Consider the following 21,254-nt stretch of genomic DNA (forward strand, 5'->3'; position numbering starts at 1 on the left):
AATTTTTTTTTGTCAAAATGGAATCATATAATACTGTATAAAGTTCTACTTCCCACACCAGCTTCCTATTTGCAAACAGGAGTAAGGAAAATGAAGAATACTGATGCTGCTAACAATGCTCCTATTTTTACGCATTCTCAGAAGCAACTCAGCATAGAGCAAAAGCAGAATCAAAGATCCACAGAAATTAATTATACAGAGAAGGAAGGGAGTCCGGCACAGATGATGTGCCCACCCTGATTTTGCTGAAATTCTAAGGACTGATTCTAGTTCTAATGAAGAAGACATACTGTAGTGCAAAGTCAGGCTACAAAGTATTTTATTCTATTTACTTACTTACTTGTTCATTCATTCATTTATTTATTTGTTTGTTTGTTTGTTTATTTAAGGTTTTTGCAAGGCAAATGGGGGTAAGTGCCTTGCCTAAGGCCACACAGCTAGGTAATTATTAAATGTCTGAGGCTGGATTTGAACTCAGGTACTCCTGACTCCAGGGCCAGTGCTCTATCCACTGCCCAACCTAGCTGCCTGCTACAAAGCATTTTAACTGAAATTTCACAAATCAATTTAGAGAAATTTTGACCATTTTAAACCCTACCACCATCAAATTTATATTTCCAAACACAGTTCTTAACATGAAGATAATGTAAATGAAGCTCAAAGGAGATAATGCAAAACTTAAAGCACTACATAAATTTCAATTGTTACATTACTCCCCACAAATTCCCTTTTTCTAATTCCAAAGTAATTACTCCAAATGCATAGTTAGTCCCAATACCTCCTTTACTTGCTATCTATTCCCAAAATACAGATTAAAGTATCTCTCTCCAAGACTGAATTGCAATTAGATTTGCTCTACATATGTACAGTGGTTATTAACGCTTACAAGAAGAAAATTTCTAATTTGACATCACTATAAAGTTTTCAAATAAAAGAAATGAAATTGAAGCATTTACTGAAAACATAAAGTTGATTTCTTACTGTCAAAAATCACAGCATGAATAATGTTGAAAATTACAAAAAAATGAAACTATATAGATGAAAATATTTCCCAATTTGATAACTAAAACAGTAAAAAGGACAGCTTCTAGAAAACTGTCATTCTAGAAATAACTTTAAATGTGAAGATGAGAAAATATCTTTGTACCTCCTCAGCAAGGCAATTGCATAGTTCAATTAAAGGATTCTTGGATCTCTGGCAGGAAGTATCCATCCCAGTGACTTGAACCACATTAAAATGTAATTGGGAAATGTTTAACAAAATAAACACAGATATAATACAATATAAATAATGTTAAGTTGTAGTTTTCTAAATCAATATGAATCTGTAGGGATCCCTTTCTATTTGAATTTAACACTGGTAAAACTTGGCAAGCTACTTAACATCTAAGGCTTGTCTCAGAAGAAAATTAATGGATTAAGAGATGAAGGATGATCACAGTCACATTAAAATGATGTTAAGATATTAAGTGCTGGGGCAGCTATATGGCACAGTGAATAGAGCCCCTGCCCTGGAGTCAGGAGGACCTGAGTTTAAATTCTGCCTCACTCTTAATAATTACCTAGTTGTGTGGCCTTGGGCAAGCCCCTTAACTCCACTGCCTTGAAAAAACCTTAAAAAAAATATAAAGTGCTGAAGATTGTCAGATAAGGTCAAAAGTGAGATTATGTTTAGAACTGACTATGTAACTTTGTTATAATGGAGAATTCTGTTTGGGGTAAGTAATGAGAAATGACAGCGATAGCAATAGTGTAGGATGATCAAGAGTGAATGACTTAGCTATTTCCAAGCACTATACAATGATTCCAGGCAACTCTGAAAGACTTAGGATGAAAAATGCTATCCATCTCCAGAGAAAGAATTGATTGTGACTGAATACAGACTGAAGCATGTTTTTCAATTTTATTTTTCTTGACGGTTTTTTTGGGGGGGCTATATTTTCTTTCACAACATGACTATTGTGGAAATATTTTGCATGACTAAACATATATAACATATCAAATTGCTTGTTTTCGCAATGTGGGAGTTAGGGGGAAAGGAGGGAGAGAATTTAGAACTCAAAGTTTTAAAAATGAATGTTAAAGAATCATAATGATTGCATATGCATTGTTAGTTGAGATCAAATATGTCAGTACTGAGAGTTTTGACCAACCTAATAAGATCTAGATCCCCAGGGAAAAGAAATGAAAGGCACACATCAGATTCATATGACAGCTTCAATTCTAAGAACAGGTAACCTAAAAATAAACAACTTGGAAAAAGACAAGAGGGAGAATAATGATGTTGACACTTGAAAAATCTGAGACTGGAGTTGGGTCATATGTCAGGGGGTTATCAGTATTAGCAGAAAGGAGGGAAGGGAAGGAAAGGAAAAAGACAATGATGACTAAGAGCAAGGGAAGACAAATTGTCAGAGACAAGCTAGTGGAGCAGCAGGAAGCAGTGCAGCTGAGTTGCCAGCCACAACTCTTCCAGACAGAACTAGAGAATGTAACATATCAAAAAGTGATGAGGAGGGGGTGAAGCCAAGATAGTGACAGGAGAGGACCATCTCTTAGGTGCGCTCTCTCCAATATTTCCAAACTTATAAACTAAGGACTCTAACTAAATTTTCAAGAGACAGAACCAACAGAGGAATCCACTGAGGCAGTTATCCAACCCAGGTAACCTGGAAAAGAGCAGAAAGGCTCAGCTCCACGGGGTTGGAGGGGTGGCCTGCCCAGAGAGAAGGAACTTCGGCCTCCTGGAGGCAGCCCCAGGGTGCTGGGAGCCTGGGCTCAGAGCAGCGAGGGCAGTTTCCTGACCTACACCCCAGGGAGCACCGGGCACAACTAGGGGGATCAGTGGGGAGAACTCTGCCAGAACGAGTCCGTGAAGCCCAGCCCTCAAGGGCACACAACGAGCAGCATGGCCAAGGCAGTCCAGATCCAGGAAAAAGAAGCAGGTAAGCAGGAGCCTCCAGGGCATGAGTGCTGAGCCTAGGGAAGGGAGTGGAGAGAGACTGCCCAGCTCTGTCCTGTACCCCTGGAACAGGACTCTGGGGCTCTGACCACATTCAGATCCTGATCGCAGTCTAGGCCCCCCCAATGAACAGCAGCCCCCCCCCACCTCAGCTCTGTGGCAGAGGGGTGTGCTTTATGGTCATTCACAGACCAGGAGGGAAGACAGAGCCTCACACATGGAGATCCTTGTGGGGTGTCCCACTAATACTCAAAAGCTCAGGAAGCACCCCAAAACCAGGCACAGGCTGGGGAAATGAGTAAACAGAGAAAAAAGAGGGAACAGCATTGAGAAATACTTTGCCTGTGATCCCAAGAAGGATCATAAAATACTCAGTCTGAAGATGAGGAAGTACAAGCTCCTGCATCTAAAGACTCCAAGAAAAACAGAAATTGGGCTCAGGCTATGACAGAGCTCAAATCTGAAAATCAAGTGAGGAAGATAGAAGAAAAATTGGGAAAAGAAATAAGATGCAGGAAAAACATGAAAAAGAAGTCAGCATTTTAGTCAAGGAAATCCAAAAAAATATTGAAGAAAATAACATTAAAAACCAGCTTAGGTCAAATGGATAAAGCAGTTCAGAAAGTTACTGAGGAGAAGAATGCTTTAAAAAGCAGAATTGGCCAGATGGAAAAAGAGATAAGAAAGCTCTCTGAGTAAAACAAATCCTTCAGAAGTAAAATGGAACTAAAGGAAGCTGCTGACTTTATGAGAAGTCAAGACACAATACTTCAAAACCAAAAGAATGAAAAATTAGAAAAAAATGTGAAACATCTCATTGAAAAAACAACTGATATGGAAAACAGATTCAGAAAAGATAATTTAAAAATTATTGGAATACCTGAAAGTCATGATCAGGAAAAGAGCCTTGACATCATTTTCAAAGAATTACTACAGGAAAATTGCCCTGATATCCTAGAAGCATAGGGAAAAAAAACCCAGGAATATTATAGCCAAGTTCCAGAACTCCCAAGTCAAAGAGAAAATATTACAAGCAGCCAGAAGGACAGAATTCAAATATTGTGGAGCTGCAGTCAGGATCACACAGGACTTAGCAGCAACTACATTAAAAGCTCTTAGGGCTTGGAATATAATATTCCGGAAAGCAAAAGAGCTTGGAATGCAACCAAGAATCAACTACCAGCAAAAACGAATGTCCTCTTCCAGGGAAAAAGATGGACTTTCAATGAACCAGGGGAATTTCAAATGTTCCTGTTGGAATGGCCAGAGCTGAACAGAAGGTTTGATCTTCAAATACAGGACTGAGGTGAAGCACAGAGAGTGGAAGAAAAGGGGGAAATATGAGGGACTTGATGATGATGAACTACATGTATTCCTGCATAGAAAAATGATACTGATATTCATATGAACCTTCTCATTTAATAGAGCAGGTGGAAGGAGCTTTTATAGATGAAGCACGGGAGAGAGCTGAATTTGAAGATATAATATAGTGTAAAAATGGAGTCAATGGCTAAAAGGGAAATGTAATGGGAGAAAGAAAAAGGAGAAGTGGAGTAAGCTAAGATATTTCATATAATAAGGTTTTTTTTATTACAGTGAGCTATTGCAATGATATGGAAGGAGGAAGGCAAGGGGGAATGAGGGAATCTTTGCTCACATCAGAGGTGCTAGGAGAGGAAACAGCATGTGGAGTATAAACAATGGGGTATAGACATATAGAATAAGAAGAGAAAGGGGATGGGGAAGGAGGGGATGTGAGTGATGGAGGAGAGGTTGGACCTTGGGGGGAGAGTGGTCAGATATAACATATTTTCTTTTTTACTTCTTGCAAGGGGCTGGATTGGATGGCCTGTCCAGGACCATAGGGCTGGGTAGATGCTGGGCCTAAGGGGTGGTATGGGGGCTTGGGGCTTCTTGGCCCCAGGACCAGGGATCTGTCTGCTGTGCCACTCAGCTACCCTACAGCAAAGTCAGAGTGAAAGAAGAGAGAAAATATAGTACATGGTAGTGGAGAAATAAGAAAGGAGGGAGCTGCGATCAGCAATGGCAACATTGGAAAAATATGGAAGTAGCATTTGTGATGGACTTATCATAAAGAATGTGATCTATCCCTGATAGAGCTGGAGGTGTTGGAACACAGACTGTAGCACATTTTTTATTACTATTATTATTTTTTTGGGGCGGGAGTTACAGGTCAAATGGGGCTGGGTGGCTTGCCTGGGGCCACACAGCTGGATGATTTCTGGGTGTCTGAGGCCAGATTTGGACCCAGGTGCTCCTGGCTCCAGGGCCAGTGCTCTGTCTGCTGTGCCACCTGGCCGCCCCTACTACTACTATTATTATTATTATTACCATTTTATTTTACTTTGGGTCTTTTTTACTTTTTCTCTTTTTTTTGTTTTTTGCAGGGCAATGGGATTGGGATGGCTTGCCTGGGGTCACACAGCTGGGTGATTGTTGGGTGTGTGGGGCCGGATTTGGGCTCGGGCGCTCCTGGCTCCAGAGCCGGCACTCTGTCCACTGCGCCACCTGGCTGCACCTACTACTACTACTACTACTACTACTACTATTATTATTAATATTAATTTTTCCCTCTCCTTTATCATTCATGCGGGTCTATATTTTGGGGGGGGGGTGGGAGATTTTTTTTTTTAGGTTTTTGCAAGGCAAACAGGGTTAAGTGGCTTGCCCTAGGCCACACAGCTAGGTAATTATTAAGTGTCTAAGGCTGGATTTGAACCCAGGTACTCCTGACTCCAGGGCCAGTGCTTTATCCACTACGCCACCTAGCCTCCCATGTTTACTCTTAAACAAGAATATTTTAGTAATGTATAAAAAAATCATTTGTACAAAAATAAGAATAAATAAATAAACAAACAACAACAACAAAAAAGTGATGAGGAAAACCAGAAAAGGTTAGAGTTGGACCTTAGTATGACCCAGGTTAGTCAGCTGACTGTGGAGACTGAGGAAAGGCAGAAACCATTGCTCACAAAGTATTATACACCAGGGAAACACCAGGACACTTGGAGGCTCAGGATCTGGGACGTAAGTGGGAAGCTTCTAGAGGGACAGGTGTCAATTAGCAGTTTTGTTGCCCATTATCCAGAATCAGAACACAAATATAGGGTAGACTGAGGAGAGGTCCTGGCATGGAGTGACATTTCCAGACTGGAAAGACCTGGCTGGTATATGGGGAAAGAAGCAGTTGCCACAGTGATGACAGGGCTCAAACCCCAGGAGCAAAAGGGAATCTCAGGTTCAGCATTTACTCTAGCCTGCAAAGGAATAACCCAAGGCAGAAATCCCAGACCAAAGGAAAGTCTGCAGTTCTGTCACTTTACCAGAACATCCCAGCTGGCTGACTGGGGCCAGAGTCTAGCATAGACTACTGTTGCTATGACTGCAAACTAGGCCTGAAACTTGCAGAACTCAGACTAGATGGGCAGCAGTCAGACTTTGCTCTGGTCAGACCCTTTTGGGATCACTCAAAGTTTGATCCTTAGCCTATCTGTAAGATCTTGAAATATCACAACACTCAAAACTTTAAGAAAGTAGCAATAGGACCTCCCTACACCTTTCCTTAGAAGTATGGCAAAACACAACTTTATCATCAAGACCAAAGTTAAGAAGTAGGCTAGAAAATAAGCAAACAAAAATGAATCCCTCCATAAAAAGTCTTTATGATATAGCAGGGATGCTCAAGATGCAAACATAGAAGAAAGACTGCAAAACATCTATAAGCAGCAAAGAAATACATTTTGGACAGTTCAACAAGAATTTTTCCTTGGAAGAGATGAAGCAAGATATTTTTAAAAAGAGTTTAAAAAAAAGATTTTATAAATGGAATGAAAGCCCTTGTAGAAAAAATTGGAAAAGAAATGAGAGCTGTAGAAAAACTGGAGATGGAAAATAGCTTAGCATATTATATTAAGTACAAAATCATATCTAAGTAACACTTTCTCTGAAAATTAGAATTTATGACATAAAAGCCAAAGACTCCATGAGTCAACAAGAAATATTAAAACAAAAATATGAATATAGGAAGAGAAAAATGTAAGGTAGCATAGGAAACAGATAAAAGAGAAAAAGATTTAAGAAGCATTCATAATCTGAACATCATAACCAAAAAAAGAGCCTAGACATCCTATTTCAAGAAAACTTAAAAAGAAAAACTGCCCAGATATCCTAGAAGGAAGAGGTCACTAGATACAAAATAAAAACTCTCTAAGATACATAGTCAAATTACAGAGCTTCCAGAACAAAGGAAAAAATGTGGCAAGAAACCAGAAAAAATAATTCAAATACAGAGGAACAATGCTTAGGATTAGATCATATATGATTTAGCAGACACTCCTATAAAGGAGCAGAGAACTTGAAGTATGATATTCCAGAAGACAAAATATATGGGCTTATCAGACAAGAATAACTTACTCAGAAAACCTGAGTATAATTTGAAAATGAGGGAAAAAAGAAACATTAATGAAGTATAGAACTTCTGAACATTCTTAATGAAAAGATCACAATTGGGTAGAAATTCAAGTTCAAATACAGTAGTTAAAACTGATAAACATAAATCAGTAATCATTAACAATAGCTGACCAAACAAGTATAAACTGTTTTAATCCTAATACAAGAAGATGAGACATTTCTATGTCCTGATGACCTTGAGAAAATGGAAAGAGATAGAAAGAGGAATAAATTTAGGGGTGGAGGAGAGGGAGAAGTAAAAGGAAAGTTAAGGAAGATTACCTAATATAATAATGAAGTTGCACATGCAGATGAAATGGGAGGAGGAGTCAACACTTCATTTTCATTTAAACTGATTAAAGGAAAGAAGAATATACATATATACAGAATTGGGTACAGAATACATTTCATTAGAAGAAAATAGGGGGAAAAAAGGGAGAAGAAAGATGGGAAATTAAGGAATTAATCCTAAACAAACTCTAAGGTTGTATAAAAATATTAAAAAGCTCATTTGAGATAAAGAAGCTTGAGAATCTGAAAGCATGCCCATAAATTGAAGAATGGATGAACAAGTTATGGTATAGAAGCATGAGGTTAGTGTTAAGAAATACTGAAGGGGATAATTTCAGAGAAACCCAGTTGCATTTGTATGATCTAATGTTAAGTGAAGAGAACAGAACCAGAACAATTTAAAGGCAAACAACTGGAAAGAATTAAGAATTTTAATCAGTTGTACATGTTCAACTTATATCAGATGACTCTCTGAAGGGGAGGAGGGAAGGGAGGATGGTAAAAAATGTGGAACTCAAAAGCTTACAAAAAGATAAATGTTGAAAACTTATCTTTGCAAGTAATAAAAAAAATAAAATAAGATTTAAAAAATTTTTGATAAGCATAATGACCAACCATGATTCCAGAAGACTAACTGATGAAATATGTTACCTATCTTCTTATAGATGGGTGAAGAACTCAGTGAAGAATGAGACATTTTTTTGAAATGGCAAATGTGGAAACACGTTTGTTAACAAGGTAAATCTTCAGTTCTAGAGAAATGTGTGTGTTTTGGGGTGGGAGGGTAAGAAGGCAGATTTTTATTAACTGAAAATAAAAAATATAATTTTTATAAAGAGTAAGTTGAGGCAAAAATGATTTTCTAAAGAAAAACAGAAAATACTGACTCATGATTCACACTCATTAATATCTAGACAGTCAGTGACCTATACTTTAAGTAAGAAAGACAGTTGGGGGGTAGCTAAATGGTAAGTAGACAGAGCACCAGCCCTGGAGTCAGGAGGACCTAAGTTCAAATCTGACCTCAGACATAATTGCCTAGCTGTGTGACCTTGGTCAATCACTTAACCCCATTGGCTTAAATAAATAAAATTAAAAGAAAAAGAAAGACAGTTGGGTATAGTAGATAGATAGCCTAGCAATATGGAAGGTATAGGTTAAAAATCCCATTTCTGACACATATAGTTGTCTTACCCTAGGCAAATCACTTAATCTCAGTGTGCCAAGCAAATCTCTAAAACAGTAAATTATAAAATAGGTGCTAATCTGTCCTAGTAGATGTTTATTTCCTGGGAGTTGACTATACTAAAGAAATCACAAATTCACTTCAAAAAACACTGAGGCAAAGGTTAAGCAAGTCTTTGCAACACTGGAACAAATGTTGATATGGCCTTGGAAGTGAAGTTTTCATTTTATGTTCCCCCCCCCTTTTTTTTAAGTTTTTGCAAGGAAATGGAGTTTAAGCAACTTGCCCAAGGTCATACAGTTAAGTATGAAGTGTCTGAGATCTTATCTGAACTCAGGTCCTCCTGATTCCAGGGCTGGTACTCCATCCACTGTACCACCTAGCTGTTGCCAAGTTTTTATTTTTATAAGTGTTCACATAGATTCTGGTTTTACTTATATTACCAAAAAGTAACTTCCTAGGAAGTTTTACATAATAACAATGAAACATGTTTTGTTATCAGCGATAATGTTAATATCTCCCCCCACCCAGGTTGTTCCCTCAAAAACCATGTCATATGCTATCACACTAACTCTAAGAAGCTGATTAGAGAGAAACTTTCATGAAGTTTAATGGGAAGTTTTGGTTGGTTTGTCTAGTTTTAGCACTCTACCTGACTATCAGAGGTATAAATAAATAATGTATGTAGCAATATTTTGGATTCTTTAGTTTTGTAGTCTTTTTTCATTAAATACATGTCATTATTATTGTCCAAAGCAATACAACCTAACAATCCTGATACTATTAAGTACAATCAAGGAATCTGCTTCAGGGACAAAAATTCCCAAGAGTTATAAAGTATTACCTATTTAAAAATTTTTTTTATCAACATTTAAATACAAACTATTTTAAATCCTTTTTTTAAAAACTGAAGATCTGCTTTTTACCCCTTTCAAACAAAGTAAGAAAGTAGCAAAAACAAAACCCATATTACAAACAAGCATGGTTTAAACAAATCAAATTCTAACATGGTCTAAAAAAATGAATCATGTTACAATCTGCACTCTATTGTCTACCACCAGGTGGGTAGCCTGTTTCATCATAAGCTTTCTGAAATTGTCACCACAATGATCAGAGTTCTGTGAGAGTTAATTATCCATCCTGTATTTTAGTCTGAAAGTGGTTTAGTCTCTATTCTATGTAACAAACCTAAGTCTCTTCTTTGTCTAAGAATAGGATTATGAAAAAACCAAAATTTTAGCCTTCTCCTCTAAAGTTAAACACATACATTTAAGCTTTCCCACAGCCACTGTTTATAAATGAAAAAAATTCTGTTCTATGTGTAGAGAGACAATATTCTTAAAACATTTTAACTCTATGGGAACTGTTACCTCAGCAAGACCTATAAATCACTCCTGCAAGGGACACCTGTGTAACCTAAGACTTCCATCCAGTCACATTATTTTCTATCTACTATGACACTTAAAGACTGTAGCTGATTATATTTTTTTTTAGGTTTTTGCAAGGCAAATGGAGTTAAGCGGCTTGCCCAAGGCCACACAGCTAGGTAATTATTAAGTGTCTGAGGCCAGATTTGAACTCGGGTACTCCTGACTCCAGGGCCGGTCCTCTATCCACTGTGCCACCTAGCTGCCCCTATAACTCCTTTTCTTTAACGTAATCAATCATAAACCATTAAACCCAGGTCAATTCCAGAACTAATTATATGATTTCTGTTCTTTGTTCTGTACTTATTAAAAAAACCTCTTCAGTTCTGAGTATTTGGCTAGGAAACTAAGGCAGCAATTCACCCTTTTATTAATAGATATGGCACCATATTAATAAACTTTATCTTGCTTAGAGAAAAGTCTTCAGTTTGCCTTTCTTTGTTAAATTTCATTTATGATATTTCTAAGAATTTCAAAATTGATTTTGACTGTTACAATAATAAATGGTTCTTCTGCCCACTTTACATCATATAAATCATCTCAGGTTTCTCTGAAATCCCTCATCATTTCATAGAGTAAAATAGAATTCTGTCACATGTCATAACTTGTTCAGTCATTTTCCTAATTGACAGATACCACATCCGTTTCCAATTTATTAGCACTGCAAACCAAATTCTTATAAATATCTGTTTATACCTGTGTCTTTTTCCTCTTTCTTTAATCTCTATGAATTTAGCAGTATGATCACTGGATCACACAGATAAACACAGTTTAACAACCTTTCAGACACAGTTCCAAACTACTTTCCAGAATAGCTTAGACTACTTCCCAGGTCCACCAACAATTCATACTTTCCCCAAAGTGCTTTCTACATTTTTTTTAAATCAATTTGCCAATTTGAGGGATGCAATCTAGAACTTCAGAATTGTTCTAATCTGCATTTCTCTAATTGCTAGAGATGTTTTTTTTAACGTAGTTTGCATTTCTTCTTCTCTAAAGTAACTATTCATATCTTTTAGTCATTTATCAATTGGGAAATGGATTTTATTCTTATAAATCTGAAGTGGTTCCAGATAAATCTCAGAAATAAACTATTGATGAGCCAAGTTACTGCAGAGATCTTTTTCCCATTTACCTCTTTCTAATCATTATTGCACTGGGATTTTTCAATAGTTTTTTTATTTTGAGCAAAATCTTTTAAGCTTTATGTAATCAAAATTGTCCCCTTTACTGTCTGTGATCTTGAATACTGTTGTGGTCATGAACTCTTCCCACCTCTTTAGATATCTTAGGTTTCCTAAGCTATTTTAATTTGTTTATGGTATCACCCTTTAGGCCTAAGTCATATACCCCCCCCCTTTGGTATTTATCATGGTATACAGAATGTATATAGAACACTTATTTTCTAATCTGGAAAATCAGACTTTTTCCAGTTTTTCCAATAAGTTTTAGTTAAATAATAAGATCTCATCCTAAGAGCTAGGACTTGTTCATTTTTCAAAATGTTAGTCTCATTTGCTTCTGTACCTTTTCTGTTCCATGGATAAACTTCTCTGTTTCTTAACTAGTACTATATATTTTTTTAAAGGTTTTTGCAAGGCAATGGGGTTAAGTGGCTTGCCCAAGGCCACACAGCTAGGTAATTAAGTGTCTGAGATCAGATTTGAACCCAGGTACTCCTGACTCCAAAGCCAGTGCTTTGTCCACTACACCACCTAGCCGCCCCTACTAAGTACTATATTGTTCTGATGATTACTACTTTGCTGTATAGCTTGAGATCTCAAACTGCTAGGTCTCCTCTCAGTATACTTTTAAATTTTTTCCATTAATTGCTATGACATCAGTTCCTCCAGATGAATTTTGTTGTAAATTTTTTTTCAAGTTCTGGAAAGGTAAACCTTTTGTACTCTTGACTGTGATAACACTGAACAAGTAAATTACTTGAAGTAATATTTTATAATATTGTTTCAGTCTACCCATAAGGAAATTAATTCTTCTCTTAATTATTTAGATATATCTTTATCTGTATAAAATGTTTTGTAATTGTGCTCATATATTTTCTCTGTCTTCCAAGTACTTTATGCATCTGGTTATTTTAAGTGGAATTTATTTTTCTTTCTCTTACTGTTAGATTTTGTTGACAATATCCATAAATGATGATGAATTGTGTGGTTTTTTTTAATGTATCTTCTAACTTTGCTAAGATTATTCATTCTTTTAATTACTTTTTTAGTTGACTCCCTAGGACTGTTGAAGTAATTCAACATATCATCTGCAAAAGGTGATAATTTTTTTTGTTATCTAGGCTTACTCCTTCTATTTCTTCTTTTTTTCCCCTTGTCTTATTGTTATGCCTAATAGTTTGAGAACTATAATGAATATAGTATTGGTGATAAAGGACATTCTTCCTCTACCTCGATCTACCAGAAAGGCTTCAAATTTATGCTCACAACTGTTAAGATACTGACATTCAGTTTACACTGACATTTATTATTATATTAAGGAAATGTTTCTTTATTCTTATATATTCTAGTGTTTTAAGAGGAATGCGTGGGGCGGCTAGGTGGCACAGTGGATAGAGCACTGGCCCTGGAATCAGAAGGACCTGAGTTCAAATATGAATCAGACTCTTAATAAAATTACCTAGCTGTGTGGCCTTGGGCCATCGGGTTAAGTGGCTTGCCCAAGGCCACACAGCTAGGCAATTATTAAGTGTCTGAGACCGGATTTGAACCCAGGTACTCTTGACTCCAGGGCTGGTTGCTTGATCCACTGGGCCACCTAGCCACCCCTCAATCTATTTTCTAAGACTGACTTGGTTATTTAAGCCTTCTTTTGTTTTATTACTCTGAGCAATTAATAGTTAATTGGTACAAAAGTGGAGAAAATAGTTCCTAATAATTTTTCATTTCTTTTTTATTGGTTCTGAATTTACCCTTTTCATTTCTGATACTAATTTGTTTTTTTCATAAAGTATTAGTTTATCTGATTTATTTTTTAAACCAATTCCTAAATTTATTCAGTTTTTCTTTCAATTTCCATATCTTCTTGAATTATGATGTTTAATAACAATTTAAAATTTATCAGTTTGCTGTGGTTTTTTTTTTTTGGTTGCACTACCAAATTTATTGACTGGTTCTTTGTCTTACTGATTGAACTGTTTATTTTTATTTTTTTAGGTTTTTGCAAGGCAATGGGGTTAAGTGGCTTGCCCAAGGCCACACAGCTAGGTAATTATTAAGTGTCTGAGACCGGATTTGAACCCAGGTACTCCTGACTCCAGGGCCGGTGCTCTATCCACTGCGCCACCCAGCCGCCCCCATGAACTGTTTAGATATATAAATTTCTCCTAAGGACTATGCTGTATTCCACATTTTTTTATATTTTTATTCCACATATTTTAATTATGAATCACATTGCTGTCGTTATTTTTAACAAAATCATTGATACATACTTTTTTTTAATCTGCTGATTTTTAAGATTAAGTTATTTAGACTCCAATTAATCTTACTGGTTTCTTCAGCATTATTTTAATGAATACATTTAAAATCCATTATGGTTTCAAACCATAATTTATACTTTTCTATACTTGTTTATGGAGTGTCTATGTCCTCATACATGGTCATTTTGTTAGTGGAGGAGTGATACAGAGCTGAAAAATATTCATATTCTTTTCTATTCCTATTCAATACTCTCCAGATGTTTATCAGTAGATTTCAGATCCTTTTTTCTTAAACTTAAGTCTGAAGAGGGGGGTAAATTTTGGTCTTTCAATATTAATTTTGCAATAATTAATTAATTTCCAATAATTGTTTTCCCCTACAATTCAGCTACCATTTTCTTTAAGTATTTAGATAACTAGGATATTTGATATATATATGTTCAATATTAATATTAATTCAAAATTTATGGGTACCTTCTAGCAAAATTAATTCTTGCTTATCTTTATTAACTGAGTCTATTTTTGTTGCTGCTTTGTTTGAGGTCATGATTGCTCTGCCTGTCTTTTTTTTAATTACAGCTGAAGCATAACTGATTTTGTCTCTATTCTCTTATTTCGAACTCTGAATCTATTTCAAATGTCTTTCTTGTAAAAAAATCCTTCTCTTCCTTTTAGCACCTTTATCCCACAATATAATCCATTTAGCCTGTCTTTCCTTCTTTTAAGATCATCAGAACAGAACAGAGTAATTCCCATGGCTTCTGTCAAATTAGATTCCTTCTTTGACCCTGAATAACAATATATGTATCAGCTGTCTATATTAGAATATAAACAATTTTCCTTTTTTATCCCCTAATGAATCGTTTCTTGTCTTTGTTCTTGTATTTCTTTTGACTCCTATTGTTTATATTTCAAAATTTCCACTTAACTCTTTTCATCAGTAATGATAGGAAGTCCTCTATTTCATTAAGATCTTCCTTCCCGGGGTAGCTAGGTGGCTCAGTGGATAGAGCACCTGCCCTGGAGTCAGGAGTACCTCGGTTCAAATCCGGCCTCAGACACTTAATAAGTACCTAGCTGTGTGGCCCTGGGCAAGCCACTTAACCCCATTTGTCTTACCAAAAAAAAAAAAAAAAAAAAAAAAATCTCCCCCCCCCCCCACATAGGATTATATGCAGTATTATTGGATAAATTATTCTTGGTTTTAAGCCCATATGTTTTGCCTTCTGGAAGACTGCATTCCAAATTCTCTACTTCTTAAAAGTTGATGGCAGCTAAATCTTATGTGATCCTGATTGTGGCTCCTCAGTATTTGGGTTTTTTTTTAACCTTTATTTTGCTTGCAGTATTTTTTTTTTCCCCTTTGACCTGGAATTTCAGGATTTTAATTATAATATTCTCTGTAATTATCACTTTGGTGTGTCTTTCAGGATTTTATTTTCACTTTTCTCTCTGATTCTAAGAAATCTGACAAAAAATTTTTAATGACTTCCTGAAATGATATCTAGGTTTCTGTTTTTCTTATTTTTAAAATGACTTTCAGTTAAAACCAGGGACCTGTAAATTACCTCTCTTCTCAATTAGTTTTCTAGATCAGTTGTTTCTCTATGAGATACTTTATGTTTTCTTCTATTTTCTAACTTCTTTTACTACTTTTTGTTTCATGGAAATATTCTTTCCATTTGTCTCATTCTAATTTTCAAGGCGCATGCTTTTGTTTTTCCAGTCAAACTGTTCGTTTTCCTATGAATTCTATAGCTCTAGTCTAGTATTCTGCATTGTCTCTCTAAGTTTCTATGTCAAAATGCCTCACTTAGTGAACCCCTGACTAGACCCTATATCTCCCAGATCCACCAAACTTTCTATTTGTCTTCCTATGCTGTTCTGGAACTGCAAAAAAAAAAAACAAAAAACAAAAAAACAAAACAAAAAAAAAACAAAACTGATTTTTTTCCTTAAGATTTTCTATTTAGGATTTGGTAAATATTTGGTTAAAAAAAATTCTTCCTGTTACTGGTAGCAGTTTGGATCTAAATCCCCTTCACCATAATTTTTAAGTTGAATTATAATGCACATGAAACCAATCCATCTGTTGATATGCAGTTTTATGACACTATTCAGGTTCCCATATTTGCCTAACTTTTCAATTTTTTCTGAGTACATTTTGCTGAAATTTATTGTTGTAATAAAACTATTCTAAGTACTATGAAAGAGAATTTGGAAGGTGGGCCCCAACTTTTATCCTATCTACCTCATTATAATTGCCAAAGGAATTCCTTATGTCACATCATTGTTTGGCATAAACTTACATTCTAGCAAGTATTCAATTATTAGTTTATAAAAGGTAAAAAGGTTGACCGGTTTCATATAGTCACAATAACTTTATAAAATAGAATAAACTTAAATCCAATTAAATTCTTTTAAATTCTTCTAATCTGAGAAACATTTACAATTTGAGACCTTATAATATCTATTGCCTATCTGTTAAGTTTAAATTTCGTAATCTGATATTTATGGCCCTCCAAAATATTGTGCTACTTTATCTTTCCCCATTTATATACAAGTATTTCCATTTATATTTCACCCAATTTTAACCAAAATAGACTATAAACTATTTTCAAATTACATAAGAAGACAAGTAAAGTGATGTTTACATAATGTGAATTTGTTATAGATGTGGGGAAGGGAGGGAGCATGCCCATGGAAGGTGGGCCCAGCATTCACTTTTCAAGGTCATGTGAGGACTAGGAATAGAGAAGGAAGATCAGGAGGAGGAAAACACAGCAGGGTTAGAGATTAGGTCGGGGAGCGCAGACATGATGGGGATGAACATCAACAGGAGAGGATAGGCATCTAACAGGAATTAGGGACACACACACACACACACACACACACACACACCCTCAAGTGTGAATGGATAGAAGACAGACATGCAGGAATAAACACAGTTTGAGTGGCTGAGTAAGGCAAAGGTCTCCTCTAAGTATTGAAGGTCTCAAGTCAAGCACCCAAACTGGTCGCAATAGTAGTAGTAGTAGTAGTAGTCTGTCTGCCCATCTTCTGATTTCAGTTGGAGGTTAACACAGCCATGGTTTAGGAATGCAGATGTATTTCCAAATTCTTTTCCATAAAGTTGAATTAGAGTAATGTAAATTTAAGTAAAGTGAGAACTACTATACAAGTTTCTGACTATTCTCTGATGATTAGAATTTTTTTTAACCACTTCTGCCTAGTGAATTCCTATTCATCATTTAAAGCTTACTTGAAAGATCACCTTCATGAAGCCTACACCTTAATCTTTCTCAGTCAGTAATTACCTTATCTCCTTAGGCCTAATGCAGTACTTTTGTTTGTACCTCTCTAATATACTTATAGTGAGACTCTATGAATATGTACAGAAAGTAGACCTTAGTAATCAAGAAGAACTGAGTTCAAGTTCTCTCTTTAACACAAACACAATATGCAACTCTGGTTAAATCATTTAAGCTGTCACTGACCAAATAACTTCCTGAGATCGTAAGTGATCTTCAATAGTGGAGTTAGTGGAGTAAATTTTTTACAACAATGAAATCACAACTCTAGACCCAAAAAAATACACATATCAATTTTGCTTTGTGTTATAGCTATATGTCTTTGTGTTCAATAATCTTAGTAAGCCTCTAAAAAGAATATAATCCATGTCATCTCAATTAATATTTCTTTCAGTATGTAATACACTGTTCTACAACAGAAGATATTTGATAAATGTTTGTTGAACTGAATTAGGGATACAAACCTATATTTAAAATTTTTTTTTTTTTAGATTTTTGCAAGGCAAATGGGGTTAAGTGGCTTGCCCAAGGCCACACAGCTAGGTAATTATTAAGTGTCGGAGACCAGATTTGAACCCAGGTACTCCTGACTCCAGGGCCGGTGCTTTATCCACTACGCCACCTAGCTGCCCCCTATATTTTAAATTTTAATTTTTATTAATGCAAGAGCAAAGTAATAACCATAAAGAGTTAGCAAACACAATTTGAATTAAACTTACCCCAACCTGGTGGCAGAGGTCCAAGAGGATCAAATTCTTTATTTTGAGTTGAAGTAAACAAATCTTGATTCTATGTAAAAATGAAAAGGATATATTAATATCTCAATATTAACATGCAGCATTTAGAAATTCTAAGAACACCACTCATTAAAAAAAATCATGTTCATAGATCTGCTGAAGCCTATGATGCCACTAAGACTTTATATTCCACCATATAGAGGAGAAAATGCATGGTACATATATTAAGTGTAATAAAGTTTTTAATCTCTTGGCACCAATAGTCTAAAGATTATAAAATAAAGCATTTATATATTTTGGTACACTTATACAATATGCCATCTCACTGCCAAGGGACTAAAAATAAATATAAGATCTTTATTTTCAGATAGCAAAGATTCTTTACCAAAAAAAAGAAAATTCATTTCTGAAATTTAGATGTAATTTTTTTTGTCCTGGTCTGTGATTTCATCAGTAAAAGGGAATTCCTGTGAAGAAACCCTCCCAATGGCCATCAACCATTCTCTACCTCAGAGCCTTAGGAATTTATCTTGGGGAACTAAAATGTGAGGTGACTAGGGTGACACAGAAAGTATTGGAACTAAGACATGCAAACCAGGTTTAAATGACTATAAGGCTGGTTCTCTATCACTATACCATGCTAATTCTCAGGATATTGTTCTTTTGGGGAGGGGGTTAAGTGACTTGCCCAAGGTCACATAGCTAGGTAATTATTAAATATCTGAGATCGGATTTGAACCCAGGGCCAAGGCTCTATGCACTGAGCTACCTAGCTGCCCCAATATCTTTTTAAATGTCATTCCTAAACAACTTCCCAGATTCTTACAATCAACTGGTACCACAAATAGCTACCCTTTGGAGGGTTTTTTAAGTTTTTTTTTTTTGGCAAGACAATGGGGAGTTAAGTGATTTGCCCAAGATCACACAGCAAGGCAATTATTAAGTGTCTGAGGCCGAATTTTACTCAGGTCCTTCTGACTCCAGGGCCTGTGCTCTATTTACTGTGCCACCTAGCTGCCCCTAATAGTTATCCCTTGTAAAAAATAATTAAGATTTTTATCAACAACAATTTCAGGGTTAGATATTTTGGACTAAAGCCCTTACTCAAAATAAGGTAAGAATGCTCTTTATTAAGAATTACTTAATTATTTCCCCCCCCAGTTAGACTACATTTATTGTGTTTTTTAAAAAAGAAGAACCAACTCTGTTCTAATCTTTTGGGACAATTTCTTTTTAATTAAAATTTTTTTTGTAATTTTTTTTTTTTAGGTTTTTTGCAAGGCAAATGGGGTTAAGTGGCTTGCCCAAGGCCACACAGCTAGGCAATTATTAAGTGTCTGAGACCAGATTTGAACCCAGGTACTCCTGACTCCAGGGCCGGTGCTTTATCCACTGCGCCACCTAGCTGCCCCTTTTGTAATCTTTCATGTTAACTTCAGTCCCAAAAATATTGTCCTTATTTCTTCTCCCCAGAGAGCCATCCCTTAAAACAAAGAAAAAAATCAAAATGATGTAAGAGAAACACTCAACAAAATGAATCAAAAAATACCACCTGAATCTAACATTGTTTCAAATCATTAGTCTATTTTCTATATAACCAGTGAAGAGAAGACATAAGGAGGTGACATAGAAAAGGACAAACCTATCACTTATGTTATATCTAGGATATGTAAAACAAAAATCTAAAATACGTATATTAAAACTCCACCAGTAAAAATGCTGACTTATGATCTTGCTTGTGAAATTTATCACTATTTTTGTGCTTTTCTCTCAGTGCTTTCTACAATTACTTTGACACATACAAAGAAAGAGGCCATAAGGAATATTTTATTAGTTTGCAGCATAAAGACTACTGCTCACCCCATAAATGAATCTCTGGTTAAACTGCTGCATTGCTCCTTGGAGTTGACTTCGTTGTAATTGCCACTGCTCATAGTTTCGAACTGACTCCAAAGTTGGCCGCTGCCAGGTGGTAGTTCTTGTGAAGTGGTCAACATAATAAACACGTCCCATGTTGTCAACTCGACGTTCCCAACTAATAAGTAAAACTCTCAAAATTAATGTCAGCTGCTAGGATAAACATATATCTGGATATCCCTTGGGTCAAAGAATAGGAATCTCTAAATCTTTCTTAAGGAAGGTGTAATTGTAATGTGTATGCAGAACCACTACCACTGAAAATACTCATTCTGTTAAACTATTAAAGAAAATGTTTGGCATACATGCTTTAAGAATACAGAGAGATCCAATTTTAACCACGCTTACAAATATATTTATGTCTGGTTCAGTCAGAAAAATAATGATTTTTTTAATATATGGGCCTAAAATAAAAACATTATATAATCATAAACCCAAGAGAGCAAACTTTTTTTTTTAAATGACAATGAAATATGTCATAGAGGCAGCATTATCTAAACAACCTCTAAGTTACAGATTCGACAAATGAAAGCCATTCATCAAATTCCTGCCTACCTCTGGTAATATTTCAAGGTTTGTGGAAGCAGATAGGAGTGACAACAAATCAGATCAAAAAGAAAGTAAATGGACTTGAAAAGATTTAAATTCCTGTCTCTGAAAAATTCTTCAAAGTTTTTCATTATTTTAGACTTACCCAGGAGGAAGAGGTTCTGGTCTATCCCATGATGTTCGTTTTTCAACATGATCAACATAGTAGACTCGTCCGTGCTGGTCCACTCTCTGTTCCCAACTTAAACAAGCAAAAATAAAATGGTTAGTGTGGCTTCAAACAAGGAAACTATTCCAAATATTAAATTCTTCAAACTATTTCATTAAAAAAGTACTCCTTTTGTATTGGGGGGGATGGGGAAGGGAAGGAAGAGAGGAGGAAAAAATTGTAAAATTCAAAACCTTGTAAAAAATGATTGGTAGGAACTACTATTATATATATAATTGGAAAACAAATAAAATATTTATATTTAAGAAGTTCTTTTGTTAAACTTTGGGAATTTTGGATAATAAACAATATAAAAATTTATATAAAAAGACTATACATTTCTTATATATTCAACAATTAGAGGTATCCTAAGTAATCCTTTTTTTTTGCAGAATCTATTAAATATTTAACCTTCTCAAATAATCATAAGTCTAGTTCAGTCTCGTCATCACTATCCTGCCCACTTGGTGATGAATACCTTTAATCGTAACAACTCATGAAATAAATAAAAATACAAAATTATTCTCAGTCTTGTGTAGCCAGCCCCTTTCTATTTCTGCAGTAATTGTATTAGTATGTCAGTAAAGAGTACAAACAATGCAAAGAATCATATAATTCTTACTTCTTCTTTAAACATTAACTTAGCTGCTGATACTCTAAATATGAGATACTTTCTTAATGACCAATCAATAAACATATCAAATAGAGAAATCAAATCTTATAAATCCTGATAGTCGTGCTATAAATAAAACCA

General features: G+C 35.5%; 1 protein-coding gene across 8 annotated transcripts in view; it reads right to left on the reverse strand.

Moving 5' to 3' along the window:
* ITCH (itchy E3 ubiquitin protein ligase) overlaps nucleotides 1-21,254 on the reverse strand; it is a 172,757-nt gene that overhangs the window by 57,568 nt on the left and 93,935 nt on the right. For all 8 annotated transcript variants that reach the window (XM_074212123.1, XM_074212124.1, XM_074212122.1 and 5 more), the window contains 3 exons: nucleotides 20,438-20,533; nucleotides 19,687-19,861; nucleotides 17,809-17,878 (listed from right to left, as the gene is read on the reverse strand). In XM_074212123.1, coding sequence (XP_074068224.1) covers nucleotides 17,809-17,878; nucleotides 19,687-19,861; nucleotides 20,438-20,533 — 341 coding nt within the window. The remainder of the gene's footprint in view (nucleotides 1-17,808; nucleotides 17,879-19,686; nucleotides 19,862-20,437; nucleotides 20,534-21,254) is intronic.

Source organism: Macrotis lagotis, chromosome 1, assembly GCF_037893015.1.
Source record: "Macrotis lagotis isolate mMagLag1 chromosome 1, bilby.v1.9.chrom.fasta, whole genome shotgun sequence".
NCBI classification, from domain to species: Eukaryota; Metazoa; Chordata; class Mammalia; order Peramelemorphia; family Peramelidae; genus Macrotis; species Macrotis lagotis.